A 13,152-nucleotide genomic window follows, 5' to 3' on the forward strand; every position below is an offset into this window, starting at 1 on the left:
CTGATGGGTCTTTCGGGCCAACAGCTATCTAATGTGTATGGCCAGTCTTGGACCTATAATCTGTACTGTGTGGTGATGCAGATCAAATGTAGATTATCTAACACCCAGTATCACTCTTACCATAGAAATCATTACTTACCTACTTCAGAACCACTTGACTAATCAATAGACAACTGGATTACAGCAAAAGAAGTAGAAGCCTCCAGTAATGGCGTTCTTCAGGAGCTTTCAGCATAACATCAGTCTTCCATCCATGTCTTCTATTGTGGACACCCTGAGTAATGCTGTAGATGGTTTAGCCAGTGCCGTCGAAGAGGTTAGTTATTCTGTAGCCGACTCTGTTACGGAGCAGGTTACAAGTATGATACACGTACTTCGTACAGACGAGGAGGAAAATCAGATGAAGGGAGCTAAAAATAAGGACGACAGTCAGATAACTCAAGATAATCCAAATTATTGTGATGTAAGTAGTACAGATTTCGTATCCATGGATGCAAATGGATATGGATCCACCCTCCATACAGTTACAACTCAAGATAGGCCATCAGAAGGACGCAAGAAGGAAAGGAATCGAAAACATGACAATGTTCTTGATAGTAATTGCAGTAGACAACATGAAGATGCAGAATTTGCGCATGATCTTGACTTTCCGACATCAGAGAGAGAAGACTATCATTATCATTCCAAGGAGATGATGAATGACAGGATTTCTGTTAAAGGAAATCAAAATGGTGATTACAGTGAAGGACATAGATATGGTCCTACCACTGAAGGAGCAGAAAGAAGGGAAAAATCCAGAAAGACGACTCATAAATCCAACGACCATTGGCAAAGTGACCATGATCCAAGAGAACGTAGTGACCATGATCCAAGAGAACATACTAAAACAAATGATATTATAGGTCAGGGTTCAAAAACATTGAGGTCAAAATCACCCAGAAGTAATCACTTATCATCTCCTCAAGGCAACAGAGATAAGTATGTTGAGGAGACAGTGAATCATTCAAAGCATCGTAGACTTCCAAATATTAAACAAATTCATGGAGACCAGTCTAAAAGGCTGAGGAACCAGTGTGAAGATCTGGGAGAACATTATGCAAAGGAAAATGAGAGTCCATCTAATAGAGTTAATGAAAGCAGAGACAGAAGAACAAAGGAGAAGCAGTTTCACAAGAGCAATGAAGGAGATATGGACATCTCTGAAGGCAAAAAAGTGCGACATAAAGGTAAACTGCTCTTCAGCACTTCTTGATGTGCAACGACTCCTCACTTCTGTCTTGAGATTCTTCTTTTCCAGATTCTATCATCTTCTGACCTTCTGACTTTGCTTTAATGTTGGTCAACAATATAAAGTGGAACAGCCATTTTCTTGGAGGTTTTGGAGTAGATGCTCATTTTTCATAAGAATATGGTTGATATACTTCATTTTTCCTATTAAACTGGTATCATGGGTTTCTCATAAATTGAGAGAAATGTATTGAGATATACCGTTTACAGTATTTTTTTTGTATTTAATTTTGTAGGTTGGCTTTAAATTTGCCAAACCTTTCATTATACACTTTATATATTATTTTGATGGTATCAAAGAGATGGCAGCTGTTTTCACGCACATATTGTGGCATAGAGTCATATTTCATTGTTTTTTTGCCTGGTTTCTTCTGTGCTTTGACTTTTTAATATATGGTGGGAGATTGTATAAACCATATCTCGTAGAAGCATATTTTGGTAAATCTGCTAACCAGATCTGGCTTGGCATCGAGCCAACAATTTTGGGTCCTAACTCAAGCTTTATCAATCTTGCATGATGGATTTCTGACATTATGTTATCTGTTTTTATTAGGTCAGAACTTCCATGGCTCATCCTCAGAAAGTGAAGATGAAGGTCTGGCTAAATACCATGAGGCAAAAAGCCGTTTGCATAGCTCCAGACCTGCTTCAGAGAAGCAACAGAACTACATGTGGGAAACTAGGCAGAAGTACAGCCCGCTATCTGCTGAGTATGATGGGTACAGCAGCGAAGTATCTGCAGATGAAGGTAAGAGGTCAAATGTTAGATAGATAGACAAACAGGTGAAACATAATTTCTAAACTACAGGTACTCTGTGCTTTGTTATTGGATTTGGGAAGGAATTACATTTATGGCTTTTTAACAATATGTCTACTTTATACAGTCTGTAGATCTGAAAACTACAACTCAACTGTGTCACATTTTATAAACTTATTAGCATACAGAACTTCTTAACACCTGTTTGTTGAAATATCCCTTCTGGTAATTCATCTCTCATTCATCTCCTACTGGTTTCACAAGATTCCAGATTATCCTGCAGTTCTGTGCAGAAATGTGTTGCCAGACTTTCACTGTTCTATTGACATCATTTTTGTTCAATCATTTTTTAGATGGTATGTTTATTGTCCTTGTGTTGTGACATCACTGCCCTTATCTATTATTATTATATTAGCTGGGCTTTACTGTATATAATGTATCCCTGTACTGTGACATCACTGTGTTTATTATCCTGTACTGTGACATCACTGTGTTTATTATCCCTGTACTGTGACATCACTGTGTTTATTATCCTGTACTGTGACATCACTGTGTTTATTATCCCTGTACTGTGACATCACTGTGTTTATTATCTCTGTACTGTGACATCACTGTTTATTATCCCTTTACTGTTACATCACTGTGTTTATTATCTCTGTACTGTGACATCACTGTGTTTAATAGCCCTGTACTGTGACGTCACTGTGTTTATTATCCCTGTACTGTGACATCACTGTCTATTATCCCTGTACTGGGACATCACCGTGTTTATTATCTGTGTACTGTGACATCATTGTGTTTATTATCTCTGTACTGTGACATCACTGTGCTTATTATCCCTGTACTGTGACATCACTGCGTTTATTATCTTTACACTGTGACATCACAGTGTTTATTATCTTTACACTGTGACATCACAGTGTTTATTATCTTTACACTGTGACATCACAGTGTTTATTATCTTTGCACTGTAACATCACTGTGTTTATTATCTCTGTACTATGACATCACCTTTTACTATCCCTGCACTGTGACATCACTGTGTTTATTGAGATAAGTAAAAAGATATACAGTAAAAGGAGATTCCAGGAGATTTTATTGAATCATTAAATTTTTTTAGAACAAATCAATGATTCAAATAATAATAGATTCCAAAGCTTTATAAACCGTTAATCTTTTTGGATTTTTTAATTGAAGTGGTTATGCAGCCATTAATATTGATGAACTGTCTTCAGGATAGATCATCGATATCTGATCGGTGGGGGTCCGACACCCAGCACCTCCGCTGATCAGCTGTTTGAAGAGGAGGAAGCGCTCCGTGCTTCCTCTTCATTACATTGCACTTGATCTCGGAAGTGCAGTGTAAGGGTACATTCACACGTCCATATGTGTTTTGCGGATCCGCAAATTGCCGGCACTCTCATAGAAAATGCCTTTTCTTGTCTGCAATTGCGGACAAGAATAGTAACATGTTCTATTTTTTTCCAGAGCTGCGGACCGGAAGATCAGGGGTGCACTCCGGAAATTTGGATGCGGAGAGCACATAGTGTGCTCTCCGCATCCATTCTGTCCCCATAGAGAATAAATGGGTCCGCACCCGTTCCGCAATAAAGAAGAATGCATTAAAACTTTAAAAAAGCACGCTGCACGGAAGGACTCCAATTAATTTCTTGTTCGTTAAAAAATAAAAATACACAGAGCTACGCATTTGAGTGACGGTCTGTCACATTCATCAGCCTGATGAAGGTGACAAACCGTCACGAAAAAGCGTAGCTCTGCGTATTTTTATTTCTTTATTTTTTAATAAACTAGCAATTAATTGAAGTCCTTCGGTGAAGCTTGCTTTTTTTTTTTTTAGCTTTAATGCATTCTTTTTCACATGATCATTATGTTTATTATCCCTGTACTGTGACATCACTGTGTTTATTATCCCTGTACTGTGACATCACTGTGTTTATTATCCCTGTACTGTGACATCACTGTGCTTATTATCCCTGTACTGTGACATCACTGTATTTATTATCTCTGTACTGTGACATCACTGTGTTTATTATCCCTGTACTGTGATATCACTGTGTTTATTATCCCTGTACTGTGACATCACTGTGATTATTTTCCTGTACTGCGACATCACTGTGTTTATTATCCCTGTACTGTGACATCACTGTGTTTATTATCCCTGTACTGTGACATCACTGTGTTTATTATCCCCGTACTGTGACATCACTGTTTTTATTATCCCCGTACTGTGACATCACTGTGTTTATTATCCCCGTACTGTGACATCACTGTGTTTATTATCTCTGTACTGTGACATCACTGTGTTTATTATCCCTGTACTGTGACATCACTGTGTTTATTATCTCTGTACTGTGACATCACTGTGTTTATTATCCCTGTACTGTGACATCACTGTGTTTATCTCTGTACTGTGACATCACTGTGTTTATTATCCCTGTACTGTGACATCACTGTGTTTATTATCCCTGTACTGTGACATCACTGTGTTTTTATTATCCCTGTACAGTGACATCACTGTGTTTATTGTGACTGTACTGTGACATCACTGTTTTTATTATCTCTGTACTGTGATATCACTGTGTTTATTATCTCTGTACTGTGACATCACTGTGTTTATTATCTCTGTACTGTGACATCACTGTGTTTATTATCCCTGTACTGTGACATCACTGTGTTTATTGTGACTGTACTGTGACATCACTGTGTTTATTATCCCAGTACTGTGACATCACTGTGTTTATTATCTCTGTACTGTGACATCACTGTGTTTATTATCCCTGTACTGTGACATCACTGTGTTTATTATCTCTGTACTGTGACATCACTGTGTTTATTACCTCTGTACTGTGACGTCTCTGTGTTAATCATCTCTGTAGAGTTCACTTTGTTTATTATCTTTGGATTGGGACATCAATGTGCTTATTTACCATGTTCTGTGACATATTTACTATTACTGTTGCTGTACTGTGATATTACTGGCAGTATAACCGCCTATTGTTACATCACAATTATTTTTGTACCCCTCTAACCTTGTGCAGAGTGCATTTATGACAATTGTCATAGGACTGTTGCATTATTGGTATGACTTTGGTGGTCAGATAGCACTGCCATAGATTACGTTTTTTTAAATCGTATTCACATTGAGCAGCTAAGTTCCAGACATTTTTCAAGTCATCGTTTTGCCATGATCTCCTCACTAACTGTGATAAGTGATTGGCTGCAGATTGGGTTGTCTTCTGCCTGGCTCTTCTTGAGGAACCTCTAGTAGTGTGAGTCTGACCTTTCTGGTGTTTGTAAATGGTTCATAAGGTGGAAGAATACACTGGTGTGAACAGGTCCTTATATTGGTACAGAGGAAAAATAGGAACAACCTCCAGAGCCTTGGCTTGATGTATACAAACATTAATAATTTACATTAGATATCCAAGATAAGCCAGCAGATTCTTTGTCAGCCCCTGATGTATATGACCCAAGGCTTTTTTGTATATCCATGTGTGACATCCAAGGAGATAATAGAGAGATATTGATGTGAGACGGGGAAAGGATGTAAGAGAGTGTCACTCAACATTCCACTCTCTTTCTTTGATGGTGGCTTTTACATGTAAATTAAATGCAAATCACGACCAGAGGATTGCTGTCATCCAAGATGACTTTAGATTCGTAAAGTCCGTTGAATAATCTGTGACAACCAAACGTACAGAAATGTCAATTAATGTAATACTATGCTTACTGTACATTGAGACCCTGACTATTTTTTTTTTGTTTAGGTAGCTGATTTTAAATTTTGAAAGGGGTTGTCTGACCAAAAATTATTAAAATTAATTAGAGGAAGGGGGATTGTCTAAAAATAAAAAATAAAAAAACTCACCTTATGAAGGTCCTACGAGACCAGAACCGCAGCTCCCTTCTCTACTGTTTCCCAGGAGGGATGACATGCCGTTCCCACTATCATGACCACTCCAGTCAATAACTGACCTCAGTAGTCCTGTGTGCAAGAACGGCATGTGGCGGCTAAGCTTCTGCTGTCACTTGCTGTTGTTGAACAAAAGGTTTGTGATTAGAGTGGTCCCATAAGTGGAAACAGTACATCATCACTTCTGGGCTGGTGGGAACCAGAGATAACGGGGATGAGAACCCTAGCATTGGATTGGTGGGACCTTTATGAGGCGATTGACTGTTTTTTTATTTTTACACCCCTGTCTCTACTTAATTTAAATTTTTGGTCAGACAACCCCTTTAAATAGATATGGGCTTTTTCATGGACTCTTTCATATGCACTATAGATGACAATAGTCATAAGTAAGTTCTTGGCCAGAAGAACCTTTGCCTAGATTTAGGTGTATGCTCAGTGGCTTCATTCAAAGGTCAGAGGAAAACTGGGGATTACTGGGACGGTCACTCAGGTTTTCTTATAGGAGAAAAAGTCAATTTGCAAGAAATTCTAATTCAGAATTATTGTATTTGTAAGTTTTCCCCCCTTAGGTGCATGACCAAAAGTCATCATGGAGCCCTATGCTCAGGTCTTATTTAAACATTAGTGAAAAATGGCCGTTTGACAGAACCAATGAAGTCTATGGGCCCGTTTTTATCGACCAGTTAGACAGAAGTGCACCCATCCAATGGACATTAAAGGGTTTGTCCGGGACCAAATGTTTTTAAAAAAAAACACACGTTTACTCACAATGTACATCTAAGTAAAGGCCTCCATACATTTTCAGCTATTTTTGCCACTTCTATGTGGCTCCAATGGTCCCCCACTCATTGTTTATATATCTGTTTAGCTTTACCTGACTTCCGGCTGCACTGCCCTGTGGGTCCTGGGGCAGCGCAGCATCAGGTGGTTACAGCTGTCTCTCTGCTCCGCTGTAACTCCGCCCCCTCATCAATATTCCCCTCAATTCATTCAGAAGCTCACCGGACTGGAGGGGCGGGGCTTAGCGGGTTAAGGGGCGGGGCTTAGCAGGATGTCGGCCAGCCGCTGTAACTCCGCCCCCTCATCAATATTCACCTCAATTCATTCAGAAGCTCACCGGACTGGAGGGGCGGGGCTGAGCGGGTTGTTAAGGGGCGGGGCTTAGCGGGATGTCGGCCAGCCGCTGTAACTCCGCCCCTCATCAATATTCACCTCGATTAATTTGCTGCCAGTGACGTCACCGGGCTCCCTGAGCAGCGGAAGAGGAAGCTTTGCTTGCCTGCAAGGGACCCGGTACGTCACTGAGGAGAAGAAAACAGTCTCTTCCGGCCATGAATTTCAAAGATGAAAACGGGGCTGCAGAAATCTGTGACAAAGGTACTACCTGCTTGTATGTAATGTGTATGCCACACTTGTACTATTAGAGCAATGTCCCCAATCCCGGACAACCCCTTTAAAAACGGTTACACTGAAAAAAAATAATTCTCACCACAGCCACTTGCAGGAACACTTGCTCTGCCGTGGATACAGCAGGACCTGACACTCCCAAAGTGATCATGTGACACTGGGAGTGTCAGGTCCTGCTGCCTCCAGTCCAGAACAAGAGCAAGTGTTCCTGTGTGCGTCTGTGGAGAGTTTTTTATACATTGGGGGCACTATTTCAATTCAAATCTGATTTTTTTTTGTGATCTTGAATTTAGGGAATTGATTGTACAGTATCTGTGGTTTGCATTATTTTCTTAAACATATGTTATAGTAATAAATAATGCTCAATTTTAAGAGTTTGATATTGACTTTCTACATAATAGCAGGAAGTTTAAAAACATTTACCTACTGAAGATATACCCCTGCTTTCTTTTCTTATTTGCACTCTACCCTCCTTCTCCTACTCATATATATTCATGCACCAAATATATGGCCAAAAGTTTTGGCAAAACCTGCACATGACACCTACAGGAGCTTTCTGACCTGCAATTCTAAATCCATGGGCATTAATAATTGGCAGGTAAAACACTTTCCACTGTTCTGTGAAGGCTTTCTACAATATTTTGGAGGGTGTCTGTGGGAATTTTTGTCCATTCATCCAGAAGAGCATCTGTGGGGTCAACGTCTAGCTCAAAATCTCCATTCTAGTTAATCCCAAAGCTGTTGGATGGGGTTGAGGTCAGGGCTCTGTGCGGGGCAGTCAAGTTCTTCCAACCATTCCTTTATGGACCTTGCTTTGTGCACTTGGGGATACTGAAACAGAAAAGGGCCTTTCCCAAATTATTCCCACAAGGTTGGAAGCCTACAATTGTCCGGAATGTCTTGGTAGGGTAAAGCATTAGGATTTGCCTTCACTGCAGCTAAGGGGCCAAGACCGATCCCTGAAAAATAACCCCATAGCATTATCCCTCCTCCACCAAACATTACAGCTGGCACAAAGCAGTCAGGCAGGTAACGTTTTCCTGGCATTCACCAAACCCAGACTTGCCCATCAGATCGCCAGATAGAGAAGCGTACAGTAATTTCTCACTCCACAGAACACGCTCCAGAGTCCAGGGCTTTACATCCGCTCCCATCTGACTTTCACAAATGTATTGCTAGGGGCTGGATTTTATACACCTGTGTCAATGGCACTGAATGAAGCTGAATTTAATGATTAGTGGCTGGGGCCCAATACTTTTGCGTGTATAACATATTTTTTTTTGTCTATTTTGCATTTACCATTTTCTACATAGACTCCCTGTCTGCAGCACTTACTGAATGATTCCTCTAGATGGCCATGTAAAACCTCCTTTCACATAGGGCCATTATCACGGCAATAATTCTTTTTTACCTTGTCATTATGGTTGAAGGGGTATGTACGAGCACTTATATTCATCGCAGTGTAGTAATAACGGTCTGCTGGATACTTCCCCCAATATCAGTCTCTGCAACATCGTAATGTCCAATATTACTTTTACATTGTAATAAATGTGCATACTCGCTGTCCTTCTTCTTCATACAGAAGGTAGTAGTCCTTTTTCAAGCAAATATTTTATATTCAGAATATAAAAAATTGCTGAAGATATGAACTAATGGTTAAAAGAAGCCCCGAGCTTCTGGCTGTCATATACTAGAAGCTTCAAAAACACTCATGCATTCATAGATATCCTCAGTTTTTATGTAAATGAGAGCCAGGCTTTTCCTCTTAAAGGGATTATGCTATTACTGACGTAAACAATGAGGCTTTCTCAGGAGTGTGTCCTTTCTGCTGCAGCTGCTGGCAGTTGAAGGATAGAGCTGAGCATGTGCTTCCATCTCAGTGAGCAGGACAGAGAAATTTGAAAAAGAGCAAACAGCAGGTGGCGACATACAGATACATGCAATTACTATTCAGATCCAGGTGCTCTGATCCCGTCCATTTAACACCTTAGATACTGTTGTCAATTTCAGCTACAGCATTAACTGAAAGTGGGCTCCCTGTGTTGGCTCATTGGCGCCAAAGCGAAATGCGCTATGCCAGTTTCTATGTCAGCTGGGGGCCTATTGAAGGCCCCAAAGGTTTGCCAGCTTCGTGCTCCTATTAGGCCCTGCTAGACATGATACAGTAGTAGTAGAATAATACTGTAGTGGTAGCAGTATTTGGTGTAAACTCTAAACTAATATATCTTGTAACTAAAACTTCAATAAAATCTTATGAAACAATCATTTTTTTCCATGAAAAACAAAATAAAATATAGACATGATTGGTGTTACCATGTCCATATTTAGAATTGAGCAAAGTTGCTTCATTCAAAACTTTGGAATAATACTGTACGGAGATCCGTCTCCGTACAGTATTAGAATGTATGGGCTCCGATGAGCCGAACTCGGCTTTGGTTCTGAGGTACTAGTCGGAACTGAAGCCAAGTCCAGTTTCAAGTTTTAAAGTGGTTTTCCACTTTAAAAATCAATTACCGAAGTTATTCAACGAAGTCACGCACGACTTTGTGAGTAACTAACTTCGGCTCATCGAAGCCCGTACATTCTAATACTGTAGGGAGACGAATCTCCGTACAGTATTATTCCAAAGTTTTGAATGAAGCGACTTCGGATTAAGCATCCGAAGCTCGCTTCGCTCAACTCTATCCATAATGACTCGCACTATAAAACGATCAGGTTATTTACTCACATGGTGAGCAGCATAAAAAAAAGCCTTTTGCCGCCCAAAACACTGGAATTAAAGGCAATGAAAAAGTTGTATGCACGCCAAAGTGGTACAAACTTATCCCGCAAAAAAACAAGCTAATGGAATCATAAAAATGTTGCGCGCCTTGGTAAGTGGTGACAGCAAAACATTTTTTTAAGTGTTTTTATTGTGCTAAAGTAATAAAACATAAAGAATATAGTTGTAATTGTTCCCGCAGATTATGACTATTGTGTCATTTCTTCTGCATAGTGAATGCTTTAAAAAAGAAACCTGCAAAGTAAACTGAAGCAGACTTGCAGTTTTTTTCTACCCCCCCCAAAGAAAATAGTAAAAGTAATTGAACAAATTATATGTACCCCACAAAGTGTGCCAATATACAACTTGCTATGCAAAAGACAAGCCTCCACATGGCTAAGGCTACTTTCACACCAGCGTTTTTACTGGATGCGGCAGTGTTCAGCAAAAACGCTTCCGTTACTGATAATACAACCATCTGCATCCGTTATGAACGGATCCGGTTGTATTATCCTTAACATTGAAATTATGACCAGTAATGGCCAGTTCGCATTGTTCGCCCGCGAACGCATGCGTCCTGCCATCTTTTCTCACAAGTCCGGCGATGCACAGGTAAGCCCTTACCTGTGCCTGTGCCGCGAGCCGGTCTGAAAACAAATGCGGTCACCGGGAGCAGGCAGTTCCGAGAACAGCCCGATGAAGGCCCCCGGTGGCTGTTCTCGGAACTGCCTGCTCCCGCTGACCGCATTTGTTTCAGACCGGCTGGCGCACAGGCACAGGTAAGGGCTTACCTGTGCATCGCCGGACTTGTGAGAAAAGATGGCAGCCCGCATGTGTTCGCGGGCGAACAATGCGAACTGGCCATCACTGGTCATAATTTCATTGTAGTGCTATACTAGACTGTAGTGAACAAGAATGCTTCTAACTACGTGTAGATAATTATCAGAATAATACTGTATTACTTGTTCTACTATGTCAACTAAACTTTGTGTCTTAAAGGTTAATTCCATCTTATGGATATGATTGGCGATGTGATTGGATGCATTTACGCCCCCTGTAGGCTCCTTCAAAAAAATTTTCAACATTGTTTCCTAAGTCCGTTTTTTTGAAATCCCGGAACTTGGTTATGGGTTTCCTGGAAAAAAACAAAGACTAAGAGTTGTCACTTTTATAGTAAGAGTGGCAATCTGATTTCAGTCAGTTCAAAGAAGCTTGATGTGGATATGATTAGCGATGTGATTGGTGGAGATCCGATTTCTAGAACCTCCATCAGTCATGAGAATACAGAGGTGCAGAATTGGTGTAGCACTGTGGCCCCTTCTACGTTTTCCCTGCAGCAGCACTGTCACAAGCAGACAGCTGAGAAGTTCTGACAGGAGCCGTTCAGATCCTCCCCCTTGAGTTTCTTTGTTTTGGTTTCTGTTCCTCACCTCGTTAGGCTATCTCAGCTGTCATGCAGTCAGACTCATTACCTCCCTTTATATTCTCCCCCATAAGGTAGTTGGGTGTGGCTGATACAACTTCCTGGAATGAGTGTGCATGCTGTCTTCAGCTCCCAGCTCCCACCTCCCAGCTCCCAACTACCAGTTCTCAGTTCGTCTGCAGATAAGTGTTGTTTTAGTATTTATGATTTTCTGTTGTCTGGATCCAGGTGACCCTGACTCCCTCCGTGTCTGTGTAGGGAGCCGGTGGTCGTGTCCCCTCACTATTGTAGGGCCTTCAGGTTCAGATAGCCGAGGTACGTGGATATGCGCCCATTCACCTTTAGAGTGGTCGCATAGGCTGAGCAATAAGGGAGAGCGGCAGGTCGATTGCAGGGGTCTCCCTTTTTGTTCCTTAGTTGTGGATCCAGTGAGTCATCGTATGTTATTTGTATCATCTTGTTTCCTGTACACCATCCGTGACATTATCAGCCACCAAAACCGTCTAGCATGGATCCGGTTTCACTTTTGGCTGAACGCTTTCAGGGTCTTGCTTTGGAGGTAGCTGATCTCCGTAAGACTTTTTCTCAGTTTCAAGTGACCGGTTCAGCTTGCGTTCATGGAGTTTGTGCTGAGCCTAAGATTTCGCTCCCGGATACGTTTTCCGGGGGTAGTGAGAATTTTGTACGTCTTAGAGAAAGAGGAGAGATTTCTCCTTCTTATCATGCTCAGTCCCGGGACAGTGCAGCGGTGTCATTCTGTGCACAGGGGTCTCAGTCGCTGTCAGCCCCTTCTGAGCAGGAGCCCATGCAGCTGGGGTTGATTGTCTCTGACAATAGAGGATTCAGCCCGCAGGGGAAGGTTTGCTTTTGTTGTGGAGGTATAAATCATCTGGCAAATGTTTGTCCCTCTAGGAGATTCAGGCAGTTTTCTGGGAGTAATAAAGAGACAAAAAGGAAGAAATCTTTTAAGAATATTCCGTCTGTTACTATTGGCAGGGTTGAGGCGGAAATTGAAGAATTGTCTTTTGCTTGTAGTTCCCGTTTTGTCCTGCCTGCTAGGGTGGCGCTAGAGAGCAAGAGCATTTTTTGTGAGATTTTTGTGGATAGTGGAGCAGCTGTCAACCTCATTGATAACCAATTTGCAATAACTCATGGTTTCCAGGTTTGCACTTTGCGAAAAAATATTCCTGTTTTTTCTATTGATTCAGCTCCACTTTCTCAGAAATCATTAAAGGGCATAGTTCACAATATCCGTTTAATTGTGAATGATACTCATGTTGAGGATGTGTCATGTTTCGTCCTTAGCGGTTTGCCTACTCCTCTAGTGTTGGGGCTACCCTGGCTCTCTAAACATAACCCCACCATTGATTGCCCAGCGAGGCAAATAAATGGTTGGAGTGACTTTTGCAGAGAGAATTGCCTCATAACATCTATTTCTGAGGTTTCTACTAAAACTGTACCACCTTTCCTCTCTGAATTTTTGGATGTTTTCTCTGAGAGTGGAGTTCAGGATTTGCCTCCGCACAGGGAGTATGATTGCCCTATTGATCTCATCCCAGGTGCCAAGCTGCCTAAATCTCGTT

At 41.2% G+C, this 13,152-nt stretch overlaps 1 protein-coding gene across 1 annotated transcript in view; it reads left to right on the top strand.

Annotated features, from left to right (window-relative positions):
* Window positions 1-208: 208 nt before the first annotated feature.
* SYT14 (synaptotagmin 14) overlaps window positions 209-13,152 on the top strand; it is a 78,342-nt gene continuing 65,398 nt past the window's right edge. The window contains exons 1-2 of the mRNA XM_040430190.1: window positions 209-1,226; window positions 1,841-2,035. Of these exons, the coding sequence (XP_040286124.1) occupies window positions 209-1,226; window positions 1,841-2,035 (1,213 nt within the window). The remainder of the gene's footprint in view (window positions 1,227-1,840; window positions 2,036-13,152) is intronic.

Source organism: Bufo bufo, chromosome 4 (genome assembly GCF_905171765.1).
Source record: "Bufo bufo chromosome 4, aBufBuf1.1, whole genome shotgun sequence".
In the NCBI taxonomy this organism is placed as follows: domain Eukaryota; kingdom Metazoa; phylum Chordata; class Amphibia; order Anura; family Bufonidae; genus Bufo; species Bufo bufo.